At 53.5% G+C, this 20,014-nt stretch overlaps 1 protein-coding gene across 1 annotated transcript in view; it reads left to right on the plus strand.

Annotated features, from left to right (window-relative positions):
• Positions 1 to 20,014, plus strand: part of KCP (kielin cysteine rich BMP regulator) — a 496,613-nt gene that overhangs the window by 126,279 nt on the left and 350,320 nt on the right. Inside the window, exon 6 of the mRNA XM_085653703.1 lies at positions 18,459 to 18,598. Within this exon, the coding sequence (XP_085509829.1) occupies positions 18,459 to 18,598 (140 nt within the window). The remainder of the gene's footprint in view (positions 1 to 18,458; positions 18,599 to 20,014) is intronic.

Raw genomic sequence — 20,014 nt, forward strand, 5'->3', positions numbered from 1 at the left:
CCACGTGTGTGTGTGTGTGACAGACTGCCTGTAAGCCTCTTCCCGCAGGGAGTAACGTGTCGGTAATGCTGGCCGTGCCGCCACTCATCAACGTAAAAGTACAGGTAGATGGGCAGAGATTTCCGCCTGTGCATGCGTAACTCACCTGTGCATGCGTAACACATTTAACTGTAATATGCAGAAATATCTCTTGAACTTGGGTTTTCAAAGATGAAACATGACTTTTCTTCAGGGTAAACTTCAGGTGAAGTCAGCAGCAACGACATGGCCAGCTCCCAAAAACAGAAATGCAGTATACATAGATACACGCTCACACGACTCCTCCTTCCGCTGTAAACACCCCCTCTCTGATTCCCTCCCCTCCGCCCCCGTCCCCAAGACACGCTGTAGAAACCGGTGAGGAATGGCCGTGAACCAGCGTGATTCCATCCGCACACTGCTGTGTTCACTCTGCGGCACACGTGGCATCATCGCCTTTATGGGCAGCAGAGGAGCCGTGACATCACCGAGTGCTGCAGATGTGCAGCATGAGGGAGGAATGGGTGCACAGCCGCCAGCTGCTGCGGTCTCCTGCCCTGCAGCTGGCGCTCTCCGTCCTGCCCTCGCGCTGGGAAGTGGAGCGGTTCAGTGACTGACAGCCTGTGGAATCAGAGGTCCGCAGTGGTAGCATGTCAGTTGTACCTCATGTTTAGCAGATCTAAAATCTGAAAATCTAGTTTGTCGAGTACAGACCTAGAGCCGGGGCCTGACTTCCCAGGCCATATTCCAGTACAGCCAGGAACCGATGGCCTACTCCAGGTGAGCTGTATAGGACACCTCAGTAAGTTATCCATAGGGATCGTCAGCCAAAAGCGTTCTTCTGCCCTCGGTCGAGTGGGAATTTGCTGCTTTTTGCACTTTTATGGAGTTAACCATGGCCGGAGGGCACAGTAATGAGCACACACACTACACAGGGGGAGGCCTTACTTGTGAGAGGACACACTTTTATTAGTGAGCGGCACAATACTCCAGGTGAGATCTTACTAATAAAAACACACAGCGCCCCAGTGAGGTCCTACTCGTGAGTGCACTCGGTACTCCAGGTACTCCAGTACTCATGAGTAGGTACACTATTCCAGGTGGGATCATACTAATGAGTACACAGAATACTCCAGGTTAGTTCTTAAAACTAGTAAGTGGACATAGGGTATTACATAAGGTCTCAATATTGCATTAACATAAGACTCCAGGTAAGGTCAAAGCGACCAAAGTACACTACTCCAGGTACTGCCGATAGCAAACCATTCGTAGCAGCAACGCCTTGTGCAGCGTCCGCACACCTCGGAGGCAGGGGGCTATTCTGATACAAACCATTCACCGCACAAGAACCTAATGTAGTGTGCTCTCCTCAGGGTCAAGGAGTTTCTCTCATAGAACATCCGCCCACCACAAATGAGCCTATTGCTGTGTCCGCAAACCTATGAGAAGGGGAGCTTCACTCGTGTACAGACCATTCCCAGGGCCAAAGCCTAGTGCAGTGACTGCCATTCCTGGGGCCAAAGCCTAGTGCAGTGACTGCCATTCCCGGGGCCAAAGCCTAGTACCCTGTCTGCCATTCCCAGGGCCAAAGCCTAGTGCCGTGTCTGCCATTCCCAGGGCCAAAGCCTAGTGTCCTGTCTGCCATTCCCAGGGCCAAAGCCTAGTGCTGTGTGTCTGCCATTCCCAGGGCCAAAGCCTAGTGCTGTGTGTCTGCCATTCCCAGGGCCAAAGCCTAGTTCAGTGTCTGCCATTCCCAGCGCCAAAGCCTAGTGCCGTGTCTGCCATTCCCAGGGCCAGAGCCTAGTGCCGTGTCTGCCATTCCCAGGGCCAAAGCCTAGTGCCCTGTCTGCCATTCCCAGGGCCAAAGCCTAGTGCTGTGTCTGCCATTCCCAGGGCCAAAGCCTAGTGCCGTGTCTGCCATTCCCAGGGCCAAAGCCTTGTGCCCTGTCTGCCATTCCCAGGGCCAAAGCCTAGTGCCCTGTCTGCCATTCCCAGGGCCAAAGTCTAGTGCCGTGTTTGCCATTCCCAGGGCCAAAGCCTAGTACCCTGTCTGCCATTCCCAGGGCCAAAGCCTAGTGCCCTGTCTGCCATTCCCAGGGCCAAAACCTAGTGCTGTGTCTGCCATTCCCAGGGCCAAAGCCTAGTGCCGTGTCTGCCATTCCCAGGGCCAAAGCCTAGTGCCCTGTCTGCCATTCCCAGGGCCAAAGCCTAGTGCCCTGTCTGCCATTCCCAGGGCCAAAGTCTAGTGTCGTGTTTGCCATTCCCAGGGCCAAAGCCTAGTACCCTGTCTGCCATTCCCAGGGCCAAAGCCTAGTGCCCTGTCTGCCATTCCCAGGGCCAAAACCTAGTGCCGTGTCTGCCATTCCCAGTGCCGTAGCCTAGTGCCATGTCTGCCATTCCCAGTGCCAAAGCCTAGTGCCGTGTCTGCCATTCCCAGGGCCAAAGCCTAGTGCCCTGTCTGCCATTCACAGGGCCAAAGCCTAGTGCCCAGTCTGCCATTCCCAGGGCCAAAGTCTAGTGCCCTGTCTGCCATTCCCAGGGCCAAAGCCTAGTGCCCTGTCTGCCATTCCCAGGGCCAAAACCTAGTGCCGTGTCTGCCATTCCCAGTGCCATAGCCTAGTGCCGTGTCTGTCATTCCCAGGGCCAAAGCCTAGTGCCGTGTCTGCCATTCCCAGGGCCAAAGCCTAGTGCCGTGCCTGCCATTACAGGGCCAAAGCCTAGTGCCGTGTCTGCCATTCCCAGTGCCAAAGCCTAGTGCCGTGTCTGTCATTCCCAGGGCCAAAGCCTGGTGCCGTGTGTCTGCCGTTCCCAGGGCCAAAGCCTAGTGCCGTGTCTGCCGTTCCCAGGGCCAAAGCCTAGTGCCGTGTCTGCCATTCCCAGGACCAAAGCTTAGTGCTGTGTCTGTCATTCCCAGTGCCATAGCCTAGTGCCGTGTCTGTCATTCCCAGGGCCAAAGCCTAGTGCCGTGTCTGCCATTCCGAGGGCCAAAGCCTAGTGCCGTGTCTGCCATTCCCAGGGCCAAAGCCTAGTGCTGTGTCTGCCATTCACAGTGCCAAAGCCTAGTGCAGTGACTGCCATTCCCAGGGCCAAAGCCTAGTGCAGTGACTGCCATTTCCAGGGCTAAATCCTAGTCCCTGTCTGCCATTCCCAGGGCCAAAGCCTAGTGCCGTGTCTGCCATTCCCAGGGCCAAAGCCTAGTGCCGTGTCTGCCATTCCCAGGGCCAAAGCCTAGTGCCGTATCTGCCATTCCCAGGGCCAAAGCCTAGTGCCGTGTCTGCCATTCACAGTGCCAAAGCCTGGTGCCGTGTCTGCCATTCCCAGTGCCAAAGCCTAGTGCAGTGACTGCCATTCCCAGGGCCAAAGCCTAGTGCCGTGTCTGTCATTCCCAGGGCCAAAGCCTAGTGCCGTGTCTGCCATTCCCAGGGCCAAAGTCTAGTGCCCTGTCTGCCATTCCCAGGGCCAAAACCTAGTGCTGTGTCTGCCATTCCCAGTGCCATAGCCTAGTGCCGTGTCTGCCATTCCCAGGGCCAAAGCCTAGTGCCGTGTCTGCCATTCCCAGGGCCAAAGCCTAGTGCTGTGTCTGCCATTCCCAGGGCCAAAGCCTAGTGCCGCATCTGCCATTCCCAGGGCCAAAGCCTAGTGCCGTGTCAGCCATTCCCAGGGCCAAAGCCTAGTGCCGTGTCTGCCATTCCCAGGGCCAAAGCCTAGTGCAGTGACTGCCATTTCCAGGGCTAAAGCCTAGTGCCGTGTCTGCCATTCCCAGGGCCAAAGCCTAGTGCGTGTCTGCCATTCCCAGGGCCAAAGCCTAGTGCCGTGTCTGCCATTCCCAGGGCCAAAGCCTAGTGCCGTGTCTGCCATTCCCAGGGCCAAAGCCTAGTGCCGTGTCTGCCATTCACAGTGCCAAAGCCTGGTGCCGTGTCTGCCATTCCCAGTGCCAAAGCCTAGTGCAGTGACTGCCATTCCCAGGGCCAAAGCCTAGTGCAGTGACTGCACTGGTCTGGAATTAGGATCTTCTTCTCTAATATACAAACCATCTTCTGTACAAGAGCCTAGTGCCGTGTCTGCCATTCCCAGGGCCAAAGCCTAGTGCTGTGTCTGCCATTCCCAGGGCCAAAGCTAAGTGCCGTGTCTGCCATTCCCAGCGCCAAAGCCTAGTGCAGTGACTGCCATTTCCAGGGCTAAAGCCTAGTGCCCTGTCTGCCATTCCCAGGGCCAAAGCCTAGTGCCGTGTCTGCCATTCCCAGGGCCAAAGCCTAGTGCCGTGTCTGCCATTCACAGGGCCAAAGCCTGGTGCCGTGTCTGCCATTCCCAGGGCCAAAGCCTAGTGCCGTGTCTGCCATTCCCAGGGCCAAAGCCTAGTGCCCTGTCTGTCATTCCCAGTGCCAAAGCCTAGTGCCGTGTCTGCCATTCCCAGGGCCAAAGCCTAGTGCCGTGCCTGCCATTCCCAGGGCCAAAGCCTAGTGTAATGACTGCCATTCCCAGGGCCAAAGCCTAGTGCAGTGACTGCCATTCCCAGGGCCAAAGCCTAGTGTAGTGACTGCCATTCCCAGGGCCAAAGCCTGGTGCTGTGACTGCACTGGTCTGGAATTAGGATCTTCTTCTCTAATATACGAACCATCTTCTGTACAAGAGCCTAGTGCAGTGTCTGCCATTCCCAGTGCCAAAGCCTAGTGCTGTGTCTGCCATTCACAGTGCCAAAGCCTAGTGCAGTGACTGCCATTCCCAGGGCCAAAGCCTAGTGCAGTGACTGCCATTTCCAGGGCCAAAGCCTAGTGCCGTGTCTGCCATTCCCAGGGCCAAATCCTAGTGCCGTGTCTGCCATTCCCAGGGCCAAAGCCTAGTGCCCTGTCTGCCATTCCCAGGGCCAAAGCCTAGTGCTGTGTCTGCCATTCCCAGGGCCAAAGCCTAGTGCCGTGTCTGCCATTCTTAGGGCCAAAGCCTTGTGCCCTGTCTGCCATTCCCAGGGCCAAAGCCTAGTGCCCTGTCTGCCATTCCCAGGGCCAAAGTCTAGTGTCGTGTTTGCCATTCCCAGGGCCAAAGCCTAGTACCCTGTCTGCTATTCCCAGGGCCAAAGCCTAGTGCCCTGTCTGCCATTCCCAGGGCCAAAACCTAGTGCCGTGTCTGCCATTCCCAGTGCCATAGCCTAGTGCCATGTCTGCCATTCCCAGTGCCAAAGCCTAGTGCCGTGTCTGCCATTCCCAGGGCCAAAGCCTAGTGCCCTGTCTGCCATTCACAGGGCCAAAGCCTAGTGCCCTGTCTGCCATTCCCAGGGCCAAAGTCTAGTGCCCTGTCTGCCATTCCCAGGGCCAAAGCCTAGTGCCCTGTCTGCCATTCCCAGGGCCAAAACCTAGTGCCGTGTCTGCCATTCCCAGTGCCATAGCCTAGTGCCGTGTCTTTCATTCCCAGGGCCAAAGCCTAGTGCCGTGTCTGCCATTCCCAGGGCCAAAGCCTAGTGCTGTGTCTGCCATTCCCAGGGCCAAAGCCTAGTGCCGTGTCTGCCATTCACAGTGCCAAAGCCTAGTGCCGTGTCTGTCATTCCCAGGGCCAAAGCCTAGTGCCGTGTCTGTCATTCCCAGGGCCAAAGCCTGGTGCCGTGTGTCTGCCGTTCCCAGGGCCAAAGCCTAGTGCCGTGTCTGCCGTTCCCAGGGCCAAAGCCTAGTGCCATGTCTGCCATTCCCAGGGCCAAAGCTTAGTGCTGTGTGTGTCATTCCCAGTGCCATAGCCTAGTGCCGTGTCTGTCATTCCCAGGGCCAAAGCCTAGTGCCGTGTCTGCCATTCCCAGGGCCAAAGCCTAGTGCCGTGTCTGCCATTCCCAGGGCCAAAGCCTAGTGCCGTGTCTGCCATTCCCAGGGCCAAAGCCTAGTGCTGTGTCTGCCATTCACAGTGCCAAAGCCTAGTGCAGTGACTGCCATTCCCAGGGCCAAAGCCTAGTGCAGTGACTGCCATTTCCAGGGCTAAAGCCTAGTCCCTGTCTGCCATTCCCAGGGCCAAAGCCTAGTGCCGTGTCTGCCATTCCCAGGACCAAATCCTAGTGCCGTGTCTGCCATTACCAGGGCCAAAGCCTAGTGCCGTATCTGCCATTCCCAGGGCCAAAGCCTAGTGCCGTGTCTGCCATTCACAGTGCCAAAGCCTGGTGCCGTGTCTGCCATTCCCAGTGCCAAAGCCTAGTGCAGTGACTGCCATTCCCAGGGCCAAAGCCTAGTGCCGTGTCTGTCATTCCCAGGGCCAAAGCCTAGTGCCGTGTCTGCCATTCCCAGGGCCAAAGTCTAGTGCCCTGTCTGCCATTCCCAGGGCCAAAACCTAGTGCCGTGTCTGCCATTCCCAGTGCCATAGCCTAGTGCCGTGTCTGCCATTCCCAGGGCCAAAGCCTAGTGCCGTGTCTGCCATTCCCAGGGCCAAAGCCTAGTGCCGTGTCTGCCATTCCCAGGGCCAAAGCCTAGTGCCGTATCTGCCATTCCCAGGGCCAAAGCCTAGTGCCGTGTCTGCCATTCCCAGGGCCAAAGCCTAGTGCCGTGTCTGCCATTCCCAGGGCCAAAGCCTAGTGCAGTGACTGCCATTTCTAGGGCTAAAGCCTAGTGCCGTGTCTGCCATTCCCAGGGCCAAAGCCTAGTGCCGTGTCTGCCATTCCCAGGGCCAAAGCCTAGTGCCGTGTCTGCCATTCCCAGGGCCAAAGCCTAGTGCCATGTCTGCCATTCCCAGGGCCAAAGCCTAGTGCCGTGTCTGCCATTCACAGTGCCAAAGCCTGGTGCCGTGTCTGCCATTCCCAGTGCCAAAGCCTAGTGCAGTGACTGCCATTCCCAGGGCCAAAGCCTAGTGCAGTGACTGCACTGGTCTGGAATTAGGATCTTCTTCTCTAATATACGAACCATCTTCTGTACAAGAGCCTAGTGCCGTGTCTGCCATTTCCAGGGCTAAAGCCTAGTGCCCTGTCTGCCATTCCCAGGGCCAAAGCCTAGTGCCGTGTCTGCCATTCCCAGGGCCAAAGCCTAGTGCCGTGTCTGCCATTCCCAGGGCCAAAGCCTAGTGCCGTGTCTGCCATTCACAGGGCCAAAGCCTGGTGCCGTGTCTGCCATTCCCAGGGCCAAAGCCTAGTGCCGTGTCTGCCATTCCCAGGGCCAAAGCCTAGTGCCCTGTCTGTCATTCCCAGTGCCAAAGCCTAGTGCCGTGTCTGCCATTCCCAGGGCCAAAGCCTAGTGCCGTGCCTGCCATTCCCAGGGCCAAAGCCTAGTGCAATGACTGCCATTCCCAGGGCCAAAGCCTAGTGCAGTGACTGCCATTCCCAGGGCCAAAGCCTAGTGCAGTGACTGCCATTCCCAGGGCCAAAGCCTGGTGCCGTGACTGCACTGGTCTGGAATTAGGATCTTCTTCTCTAATATACGAACCATCTTCTGTACAAGAGCCTAGTGCCGTGTCTGCCATTCCCGGGGCCAAAGCCTAGTGCCGTGTCTGCCATTCCCAGGGCCAAAGCCTAGTGCCGTGTCTGCCATTCCCAGGGCCAAAGCCTAGTGCCGTGTCTGCCATTCACAGTGCCAAGCCTGGTGCCGTGTCTGCCATTCCCAGGGCCAAAGCCTAGTGCCGTGCCTGCCATTCCCAGGGCCAAAGCCTAGTGCAATGACTGCCATTCCCAGGGCCAAAGCCTAGTGCAGTGACTGCCATTCCCAGGGCCAAAGCCTAGTGTAGTGACTGCCATTCCCAGGGCCAAAGCCTGGTGCCGTGACTGCACTGGTCTGGAATTAGGATCTTCTTCTCTAATATACGAACCATCTTCTGTACAAGAGCCTAGTGCAGTGTCTGCCATTCCCAGGGCCAAAGCCTAGTGCTGTGTCTGCCATTCACAGTGCCAAAGCCTAGTGCAGTGACTGCCATTCCCAGGGCCAAAGCCTAGTGCAGTGACTGCCATTTCCAGGGCCAAAGCCTAGTGCCGTGTCTGCCATTCCCAGGGCCAAAGCCTAGTGCCGTGTCTGCCATTCCCAGGGCCAAAGCCTAGTGCCCTGTCTGCCATTCCCAGGGCCAAAGCCTAGTGCTGTGTCTGCCACTCCCAGGGCCAAAGCCTAGTGCCGTGTCTGCCATTCCTAGGGCCAAAGCCTTGTGCCCTGTCTGCCATTCCCAGGGCCAAAGCCTAGTGCCCTGTCTGCCATTCCCAGGGCCAAAGTCTAGTGTCGTGTTTGCCATTCCCAGGGCCAAAGCCTAGTACCCTGTCTGCCATTCCCAGGGCCAAAGCCTAGTGCCCTGTCTGCCATTCCCAGGGCCAAAACCTAGTGCCGTGTCTGCCATTCCCAGTGCCATAGCCTAGTGCCATGTCTGCCATTCCCAGTGCCAAAGCCTAGTGCCGTGTCTGCCATTCCCAGAGCCAAAGCCTAGTGCCCTGTCTGCCATTCACAGGGCCAAAGCCTAGTGCCCTGTCTGCCATTCCCAGGGCCAAAGTCTAGTGCCCTGTCTGCCATTCCCAGGGCCAAAGCCTAGTGCCCTGTCTGCCATTCCCAGGGCCAAAACCTAGTGCCGTGTCTGCCATTCCCAGTGCCATAGCCTAGTGCCGTGTCTGCCATTCCCAGGGCCAAAGCCTAGTGCCGTGTCTGCCATTCCCAGGGCCAAAGCCTAGTGCCGTGTCTGCCATTCCCAGGGCCAAAGCCTAGTGCCGTGTCTGCCATTCACAGTGCCAAAGCCTAGTGCCGTGTCTGTCATTCCCAGGGCCAAAGCCTAGTGCCGTGTCTGTCATTCCCAGGGCCAAAGCCTGGTGCCGTGTGTCTGCCGTTCCCAGGGCCAAAGCCTAGTGCCGTGTCTGCCGTTCCCAGGGCCAAAGCCTAGTGCCATGTCTGCCATTCCCAGGGCCAAAGCTTAGTGCTGTGTGTGTCATTCCCAGTGCCATAGCCTAGTGCCGTGTCTGTCATTCCCAGGGCCAAAGCCTAGTGCCGTGTCTGCCATTCCCAGGGCCAAAGCCTAGTGCCGTGTCTGCCATTCCCAGGGCCAAAGCCTAGTGCCGTGTCTGCCATTCCCAGGGCCAAAGCCTAGTGCTGTGTCTGCCATTCACAGTGCCAAAGCCTAGTGCAGTGACTGCCATTCCCAGGGCCAAAGCCTAGTGCAGTGACTGCCATTTCCAGGGCTAAAGCCTAGTCCCTGTCTGCCATTCCCAGGGCCAAAGCCTAGTGCCGTGTCTGCCATTCCCAGGGCCAAATCCTAGTGCCGTGTCTGCCATTACCAGGGCCAAAGCCTAGTGCCGTATCTGCCATTCCCAGGGCCAAAGCCTAGTGCCGTGTCTGCCATTCACAGTGCCAAAGCCTGGTGCCGTGTCTGCCATTCCCAGTGCCAAAGCCTAGTGCAGTGACTGCCATTCCCAGGGCCAAAGCCTAGTGCCGTGTCTGTCATTCCCAGGGCCAAAGCCTAGTGCCGTGTCTGCCATTCCCAGGGCCAAAGTCTAGTGCCCTGTCTGCCATTCCCAGGGCCAAAACCTAGTGCCGTGTCTGCCATTCCCAGTGCCATAGCCTAGTGCCGTGTCTGCCATTCCCAGGGCCAAAGCCTAGTGCCGTGTCTGCCATTCCCAGGGCCAAAGCCTAGTGCCGTGTCTGCCATTCCCAGGGCCAAAGCCTAGTGCCGTATCTGCCATTCCCAGGGCCAAAGCCTAGTGCCGTGTCTGCCATTCCCAGGGCCAAAGCCTAGTGCCGTGTCTGCCATTCCCAGGGCCAAAGCCTAGTGCAGTGACTGCCATTTCTAGGGCTAAAGCCTAGTGCCGTGTCTGCCATTCCCAGGGCCAAAGCCTAGTGCCGCGTCTGCCATTCCCAGGGCCAAAGCCTAGTGCCGTGTCTGCCATTCCCAGGGCCAAAGCCTAGTGCCGTGTCTGCCATTCCCAGGGCCAAAGCCTAGTGCCGTGTCTGCCATTCACAGTGCCAAAGCCTGGTGCCGTGTCTGCCATTCCCAGTGCCAAAGCCTAGTGCAGTGACTGCCATTCCCAGGGCCAAAGCCTAGTGCAGTGACTGCACTGGTCTGGAATTAGGATCTTCTTCTCTAATATACGAACCATCTTCTGTACAAGAGCCTAGTGCCGTGTCTGCCATTCCCAGGGCCAAAGGCTAGTGCCGTGTCTGCCATTCCCAGGGCCAAAGCTAAGTGCCGTGTCTGCCATTTCCAGGGCCAAAGCCTAGTGCAGTGACTGCCATTTCCAGGGCTAAAGCCTAGTGCCCTGTCTGCCATTCCCAGGGCCAAAGCCTAGTGCCGTGTCTGCCATTACCAGGGCCAAAGCCTAGTGCCGTGTCTGCCATTCCCAGGGCCAAAGCCTAGTGCCGTGTCTGCCATTCACAGGGCCAAAGCCTGGTGCCGTGTCTGCCATTCCCAGGGCCAAAGCCTAGTGCCGTGTCTGCCATTCCCAGGGCCAAAGCCTAGTGCCCTGTCTGTCATTCCCAGTGCCAAAGCCTAGTGCCGTGTCTGCCATTCCCAGGGCCAAAGCCTAGTGCCGTGCCTGCCATTCCCAGGGCCAAAGCCTAGTGCAATGACTGCCATTCCCAGGGCCAAAGCCTAGTGCAGTGACTGCCATTCCCAGGGCCAAAGCCTAGTGCAGTGACTGCCATTCCCAGGGCCAAAGCCTGGTGCCGTGTCTGCCATTCCCAGGGCCAAAGCCTAGTGCCGTGTCTGCCATTCACAGTGCCAAGCCTGGTGCCGTGTCTGCCATTCCCAGTGCCAAAGCCTAGTGCAGTGACTGCCATTCCCAGGGCCAAAGCCTAGTGCAGTTTCTGCCATTCCCAGGGCCAAAGCCTAGTGCCGTGTCTGCCATTCACAGGGCCAAAGCCTGGTGCCGTGTCTGCCATTCCCAGGGCCAAAGCCTAGTGCCGTGTCTGCCATTCCCAGGGCCAAAGCCTAGTGCCCTGTCTGTCATTCCCAGTGCCAAAGCCTAGTGCCGCGTCTGCCATTCACAGGGCCAAAGCCTAGTGCCGTGCCTGCCATTCCCAGGGCCAAAGCCTAGTGCCGTGCCTGCCATTCACAGGGCCAAAGCCTAGTGCAATGACTGCCATTCCCAGGGCCAAAGCCTAGTGCAGTGACTGCCAGTCCCAGGGCCAAAGCCTAGTGCAGTGACTGCCATTCCCAGGGCCAAAGCCTAGTGCAGTGACTGCCATTCCCAGGGCCAAATCCTGGTGCCGTGTCTGCCATTCCCAGGGCCAAAGCCTAGTGCCGTGTCTGCCATTCCCAGGGCCAAAGCCTAGTGCCGTGTCTGCCATTCCCAGGGCCAAAGCCTAGTGCCGTGTCTGCCATTCACAGTGCCAAGCCTGGTGCCGTGTCTGCCATTCCCAGTGCCAAAGCCTAGTGCAGTGACTGCCATTCCCAGGGCCAAAGCCTAGTGCAGTTTCTGCCATTCCCAGGGCCAAAGCCTAGTGCCGTGTCTGCCATTCACAGGGCCAAAGCCTGGTGCCGTGTCTGCCATTCCCAGGGCCAAAGCCTAGTGCCGTGTCTGCCATTCCCAGGGCCAAAGCCTAGTGCCCTGTCTGTCATTCCCAGTGCCAAAGCCTAGTGCCGCGTCTGCCATTCACAGGGCCAAAGCCTAGTGCCGTGCCTGCCATTCCCAGGGCCAAAGCCTAGTGCCGTGCCTGCCATTCACAGGGCCAAAGCCTAGTGCAATGACTGCCATTCCCAGGGCCAAAGCCTAGTGCAGTGACTGCCAGTCCCAGGGCCAAAGCCTAGTGCAGTGACTGCCATTCCCAGGGCCAAATCCTGGTGCCGTGTCTGCCATTCCCAGGGCCAAAGCCTAGTGCAGTGACTGCCATTCCCAGGGCCAAAGCCTAGTGCAGTGACTGCACTGGTCTGGAATTAGGATCTTCTCTAATATACGAACCATCTTCTGTACAAGAGCCTAGTGCAGTGTCTGCACACCTCCGGGATAAGGAACATCTCTTACATACAAACCATCCACCGCACAAGACGTAGTGCAGTGTCTGCACACGTCTGAGCCTGGTAATCTGTCTCTGTGGCAGACAACGAGGAGGATTGTGTTGCGAATACCCCCGCCCCCATCTTCTTGCGTGACGCTCCCTGGGGGACCTTGCAGGTGCGCCTCGGCGTCTTCTTTGATTGGCCCTCGTGATTGCGTTGATAGTGGTTCCTTTGTCTGGAGGTGTGCGCAGGTGTGCCGCGCCCACAGATAGCAGAGCACCGCGGCCTCCCGGTGACGCGCACTGAGGAGGGTCTCTGGTCTGCTAATGACATACAATGCCCTGCCTCTGTCATTTAGGTTAGGTGGGGGAGGGGTGATCCTGTGACGGGGTCTGATCATTATCACGCAGGTGCCTCTCCTGGGCTGTCAGTGAGGGATGCTGGCATATGTTCCCTCTGTTCGTCTCTAACTCGTGCACCATGTCTCGTTCATGTGGCTTCTGCTGGCTTTTAGCAGTGGCGCCAAAGTGGTGCCCCTCCCTGCGGGGCCTCTGCGTCTCCCACGTCACACGGATATTCTTCGGCCTAGGGCAGAATGCACCCCCTTCCCACTAGAGGTCGGGGTCCCCCTTTTATACCTTGACCTTGGCAGTCGTGCAGATGCAGTTTGGCGCTCTGGGACTCGCGGGAGAGCCTGATAGCCCAGTTCTTTTAAGGCTGGCGGACTGGGGACAGGGGCAGGTCAGCCACATGTCACAGGACAGTTTGGAGGCTGGGGTGGAGAAAGAGAGGGAGGAGAGTGGTGTGTTTGGAAAGAGGACATTGCACAGTGTTTCTAAATATTACACGTTGTGTGTGTCTACCGGGGCAAAGGGTCAGCTTCTCTGCCTTCAAAAACCGGGCTCTAAAGGATCCGACCCACCAGGGAAATGCCCGACGGAAAAAAGAACAGTCCGACCTGACCTTCAGGATTTAACACCTCTCTATGCGCCAATAGGAACCGAGTCTCCGCAACCGACTCTCCGCAACCGCACACCTATGCGGTCAACGAGGCCGGACACTGGTGTGCAACACACTGAGCTCAAGCGCGCCTACAGGTAGAATTGAACTTCAGGTGCTGCTGGGAAAGTCCTAAAATGGAACGCTTCTGCATCCTCTACAACTGCCCCCACAAAACTAGGGGCTGTGCTGTGGTGTGAAAAATATTGGATTGTGACCCCCCCTCCGCCAGATTTATTGTTGCGCCCCCGGCTGTGCCTTTGTATACACGCTGTTATAATCGCACAGTGCTTTGAAGTGGCCAAACGGGGAGGAGCAGCACTGTATGGCGCGATCTAAAATCTCAATAAATAGTGTGGGAATTGCCTGAGGAGTCGGACACCGCGGGAGAGCAACATAAAAATTCGTTTATTAGAGCTGCAAGCGGAGCTGTGGCACGGAGGTACTTCTAGAGAAATCCTAAACTCTTCATTCTTTCGAGGGTCAGAGGTCACGGCTGCCTGCACAAGCATTCTGGTATTTGATATTGCTGAGATTAAATATTGCACAGAGTGGAAGAAAGGACTTTGACCCTATTAAAATTCTTGCCCTGGAATGTACGAGTGCGTGTTATTCCAACAGAAAGGAAAACTCATTATTTAAATGTGAAGAGGGGTGAGGCGGGAGTTTCCTGTTCACAACAGAGGCCTCTGTCTTTTACAGAGCATGTAGAGCCTTCTGACCCTTCGTGTTTGTCATCACCCTGCTTAGAGAGAATTAATGCATATTATTGATAAATTAATGCGCACCACTTTGGGGGGGGGGGGGGGGGGGTGAACGCCAAGCACACTCCCGACCCCGTTTTAATGAGTAGAAGAAATGTCACTCAATTTTGTTGTAATTCTGCGAAAAGAAAGCACCCGAATTTCGCATTCTCCTTATGACATTCAAGTTGCATTGCAGCTTAGATATTATCAGCCCACTGAGCTATGCTACACGCTTCAGCGCCACTTGATAAGGTGCCTGCGGACTTATTCAAAGCCGAGAAGGCGATTTTGTGCCCTTATTTTGCGCTTCTTTTCAATAATATCATGATTGGGCTCCTCGTGCCACGGACTTGGTCATGAGCTGAAATTTTCCCGAATTATAAGAAGGAAGGGCTTTAGGTCTGTCCCATCGAATTACCGCCCTGTCAGTCCTATCGACAGGTCACAGAAGCGCTCTAGTCGCATTCTGTTGAGCAGGCTACAGGCCTGGATTGAGGACGTAGGCGTGCCGACCCTACTCCAAGCTAGATTCAGGGCTGGGCCAAGCACCCTTGACCAAGTGCTCCAATTGCAACTAATCGACTGGAATTATGTCACATCGGAGGGTGTGTGCCTCTGTGTCATCTTTGTCGACCTGCGGTTGGCTTATGACCTAGTTCCTAAGGAGTGCTTGTGGGCAGTTCTAACTAACATAGGAGTTCCGAAATATCTGACTCATGTGCTCAGGGCAGGTCAGGTGTGGCCCTGCTGGGGAGTTGACAGACCCTATTCCAGTGTCCCGGGGGTGAGACAGGGATGTGTCTTAGCCCTCACCTTGTTCCTGCTATACATTAATGACCTGGTCACCTCTCTAGAGCAGTGCAAGCACGATGCCCCGCGTCTGGCAAACAGGAAGGTCCCGGCGCTCCTGTTTACAGATGACACCTTACTGGTCTCGAGAGCCCCATTGGGTATCCAAAATTTGTTGGGCCAGTTTGGTGTCTTCTGCAAGCAGAGAGGGCGGATATCAATCTTAACAAAACAAAATATATAGTATTGAATCCTTGCCAGAAGGCTAGATCACATCCAGTCCTTAATGGCTCACCACTGGAGAGGGTCCGTACCTTTGAATATCTAGGGCTCACCCTCAATGAACATTTCGGCTGCTCACCCCAGATCTAAAAGTGTAATCTCAGATTAGAACACTATACTGGTGGTATCCCCGAGTACCTCGAAGGGGTAGCTTTCGCCAAATAACACCTGCATTGCAAATTTACAACCTGCACGCTCTGTTGTGGTCTCTAGATGGTGGGGATCTTTGGGGGCAGGACAATGTCAATGATAAGGAACTGACAAACAATCATTATCTCCGAACTCTCACCAACATTTCTGCCAGTGCTCCACTAGTGCCACTCCGATTAGCCCTTGGCATTTGACCTCTTTCCCTCATAATAAAACTCAGACCCCTGTTGTATTTGGAGGACGATGTGCTCCTTCGTAGACTTCTTGTCCTTTCGGCTGGGCCTGGAAAAAATCTTAAAACTCCCTTGGGCTATAATGATCTCATGGTTGAGGTATATTTGGCGCAGTCTTGAAGATATTGGATGTGGAAATATGTGGGCCCAGCCGTAAACGTTGTGTGGCATTTCCAAGTCTGTGCTTAAGTAGCTGTGTTGGAGACATGCAGGTGGTAGATCCCACAGGACTGGTGGAATATGTACCCTGACCTCTGCTTTTCTGGAATTTAAAGACACCTATTGTCTGGATGAGTACATGAATACAATTGAACCCCCTGCTGCCAGATCTCTTTATATCAAGTTCCACGTCTAGACCTTGCCGCTTCAATCATTTACTGTGAAGTGGCAACATCCCCACAATGATGCTGAACCTGACCTGAGCAGTCCTTTTTGCCCTGAGGCTAAGCAAACTGTAGGCCATGTCCTGTATTTTTGTCCGCAATATCATGCACTTTGGAGGAGGTGGATTTTGCCACTGCGTGCAACCTGAGCCTTTGGGACTATACAATTGCAACTAGGATTCTTAAGGTGGACACCAAGCAACCAATTGTATTTGCTGTTTCTCGTTTTCTAACATATATGTGGAGACACAAACAGAAAAGGGTTGACCTGTTGCTGCTTAATGCCTAGTGCCCACCTATAACATAAGAACCTGTGTGTTCTTATGTTGTATTTTGCAGTTTCCCATGATTTTATAAACTATAGGCTACTTCTGAATATAGACTTCCAGCGCATGTTACAATGCAAATTATGTCTAAGAGCTCTGAAATGAACTTTGTCACATACTTTAAATTGTTGCGAAGTCTCCCCTAAATGCTGCTAGTTCTTATACTTATGTCCCTTTTTAAACTATTTTATATGCTATGATTTCAAGGACTTTAATGATCTAATGATTTTACTGTTTTAACTTATTGTTATATCTGCTTTTATGGCAATTGTCGGAATAAAGTGTAATAAAAGTTAAAAGATTAATTTATACGTACCACTTTAGGGGTATGAATGGCAGGCACACCCCAGGCCCTGTTTTAATGACTAGAAGAACTGCTACTCAATTTTGCAGTCATTCCGCAAAACAAATCTTGCGAATTTCACACTTCCCTTATGACATTCATGTTGCTCTGCAGCTGTGATATTATCAGCACACTGAGCTATGCTGCTTGCTTCAGCACCATTCAGATATTTACAGCTGTGGTCCCGAAAGACTGTCTGGCAGGTTGGCTTGCTAGCTTTGCTTCTTGATACACTTTAATAATTTGCAGATCCATATTGGACCACTTTGGATATCTCAGGAGATCTGTGGGTGTGGGGCAGGGATGGAGGACCTTTGATCTCTTAGTCGCCTGTTTGGTCTTACCTGGATGTCAGTGATTGAACTTCTATACAGTTTGGCTGCTTGGGCACTTCCCAGTAATGTAAACGTGTCCTCGGTTTACTTTCCAATCACATGATCAGCTGCAAACAGAAAACAGCACTGCAAATGGCTTCTCAGTTGGCACTCAGCAGAGATGACAATGATTGACACTGCGTGTGGTGCGGCTGCTCCTTCTACCCCCATGGACAGGTTCATCTTCACTGACGGATCTTGCAAGAATCTCACCCAGCTGCTGGCGACCTTAGTTTCCAATGACCTCACATCAGGGCATTCCAGAGTCTTCTATTCCAGACCGTGCTTTTCTACAAGAACCTGTAGGTGACTCCATCTGTAGTGCGGTCTATACAGATAAACTCACTCAAGGGCCCTTGTTAAGCACTTACGATAGATTCTTCTGGATGTGTAAAAGCTGCTACTCTAACAGAAGGGTTGCCTCAGGGAGCTTGAATCCCTTAGACTGTCTAGCAGGCAGAACTACTTTTTTTATGGTAGATGGGATTCATTAAAGGCATACTTCAGAGGCGCTCGCCAAGGGCACAAAAGTCGTTCCTGAAAAGACTCTGAAATCAGTACCAGGAAATGGATTCTTGAAATGATATTTGAAGGCCTTGTACAGAGTGATCGTCAACTTGGACTCTACAGAATCAAAGAAGCCAAGAAAAGCTACAAAAGTAACCCAAATATGATTTTCGTCTTTAACCACTAAGAGATTTGCTGAATTCTTTCTGAGGAAGTCAACTACACAAACATTTGTTTATCACACTACTTACATATTCCCTTTGGCCTCAACGCTCTCAACAATACTCGTCAAATTTTAAATTACAACTCTTTATATCTCCTAGACCTCCTCACGGCAGACCTCTAGACATACTTGGAACACATGAAACTCTTGAAAATCTTAAGGAGCTCATCATTGACTCATGCTCATAAGATCACCTTTCATAACTCCAGCGTTGGATGGAGGCAAACTGCCTGAGCCCTAACTCTTCTAAAATAGAAATACTATCAGCTCAACGACCAACATTTAGAACTTCGTCCCAGCCTTCCCAGCTGCAATATTTAAGGACACTCGTTTGTCCCCCAGCTACTGAAAATATGACAAGCAGACTCAAAGAACAAAATTCTGCACCTCGGCCTACTTACTTTTAATGCTTTATGACACCCCCATTGCCGTTCAACCAATACAAATACTACCAGAATGCGCAACACCCATCATAACAAGCCTCACAATGGCAATCGTGTATGGTCCCACAATTGAAGCACAGTCTATGAAATTATTACCTGAAAACTCAATGACCAGGTTTATGAACCTCCTGCTGGCAATGGTCCCACAACTGCCCTACAGCCTATGAAAATACTACCTGTATACTCAATGAGAAGCATTGATAAACCTCATGCTAGTAATGTTCTGCGGCACCACAATTGCCCCATAACCTATGAAAATACCACCCAAAGAGTTAATGACCAGCGCTATGGACATCATGCTTATGCTGCTGTAAGGCACCCCCATTCCACTGCAGCCATGGCAAAAACCGAGAAGTGCAATTGGCCCCACAGTTGAACATGGCTAAGCAAGTAAGCCAGAACACCAGAGGCAAGCTTATTAAGGAATCGCAAGTATTTTCAAGTGAGGTAAGGCAAACATTTTAGTGGCATTTAAGGCTCAAAAGATCTGCCTCCATCCAACACTGGAGGAACAAATCAGAGAACTTTCTTCATGCTCAACCAACATGACAGGACCTGCCGCTGATGGCGAGTCTAGAATCATGCACTTTTTTCACTTGTGATGTAAATTGAACCCTGACTCTCCCCTCAGCACTACATCCACTCTTTTTGCTCACGCTAGCGCTGTAGTCTGTCATAAATAAATTAATGCAGTTGGAAACACTTCCATCACTTGCCTTGGCAGTGGTGTTGTTTGAATTTGCACTTGCGTGTCACTTGTTGGTTTTAAGCTGTCTGTTTTTCCTCTAGATCCCTGCACCTCCAGCCCTTGCTTGAACGGAGGGCAGTGCCAACCTGCCCGCCCAGACACCTTGCAGCATCCCCGGGGATTCACGTGCCAGTGCCCGCTGACGTTCACGGGCCTCCTGTGTGAGAAGCCTCGGCTGCAGGTAAGGCCACTGCCCAGGCAGAGCAGTGACTGTCCGCCCTCTCCCACAGCATGCCCTGCAGCAGGGCTCCACCGAGCAGCACCCCTCTCCATGACACATCCATGACGAGGTGTTGATTTAGACTATCATCTTCATTATGCAGATCAGGAAAGCAGGTAGTAGTGCTGTGCAGCAGATTGAAGGGCAGTGGATCTCAGCTGCCAGAACCAGTCTAGCTGGGATCCATGCATGAAGCAGCCTGGAACAGCCTAGTAGCTAGAGCAGGCAGAGCCTGGCACCAGAGTGCCATGTTCTGGCTATAGATAGTACATGGCTTTTGGTCAAGTTCCAGAAGATGCAGTTTAATCAAAGTGCCATTGTTTTTAACTCTTTTTTTACTGATTTTATTATTAAAGTAGCAGATGCGATTGTTCCGAGTCCAGAAGGAGGATGTTTTAGGATATACATAAACATCAATCTACTTGTTACTTTTTTCCTTTTGTGGCATGGGTATATTCCCAGCAAACAAGTTTCAAGGGTGGTCGTAATGCCCTGTTTGGTTCCATCATTTAAAAACACACAAATAATCCGAGGTCTAATGAAAGAAAAAAAGAAAAAGAGATATGTTTTTTTTTTTAAACTTTGTTTATTGAATTTTTACCAAAACATTACAATCATACAATAACCATAAGCGATATTCAGTGGCATTTCAAGTTCGAAATCATCACAGCAGCACATCCATTGCGTGTCCGGGGGGCACGTGAACAGCAACACTGTTGTAATCTCTCTCCTTTTCCCTTGTTACCTTCCCTGACGTGTTTTCCAGTTTCTTCTCCCAGTGGTAGCTTCCTCTCCTCCCCCGCTCACCTCGTCCTTTTCCCCCTGTTTCCTTTCCCTACGAAGGGAGATGTGTTGTAATCTCTCTCCTTTTCCCTTGTTACCTTCCCTGACGTGTTTTCCAGTTTCTTCTCCCAGTGGTAGCTTCCTCTCCTCCCCCGCCTTTCCTCCCTCTTGGGACGGTCCTTGAGAGTTCACCTTGGAATGTTCAACAGGCTGTCAGTAGCGGAGAGTGGATGACAGAATAAAGACGCTTGAACTTCACACGCTTCAGAGTGTCTTCTTTACAACAAACACATAAAGTAGCATGAGTCTTGGCGCAGGGACAGGGGGCATGAACAGCTGGCAGCAGAGCAATACACAAGTTAAGCGTTAAATGTAGACGTGGGGGGCCCGCGGGTGGAGCTCCCCCATGCATTATACCTCACCCAAGGCGTGACCGCTACCCATATATCACGTGTAACAGGCCTGCAAACCAATCAACCCGGCATGGGGATCGTGGAAGAGGGATCAGAGTGGCTGCCCAGGGAGAAGGGGAAGCCAGGGGACATGGGAACACAACCCTCACCCCCACAGTTCTGCAACAGTTCATCCGTCACC

The sequence above is a fragment of the Triturus cristatus genome, chromosome 4_1 (genome assembly GCF_964204655.1).
Source record: "Triturus cristatus chromosome 4_1, aTriCri1.1, whole genome shotgun sequence".
In the NCBI taxonomy this organism is placed as follows: Eukaryota; Metazoa; Chordata; class Amphibia; order Caudata; family Salamandridae; genus Triturus; species Triturus cristatus.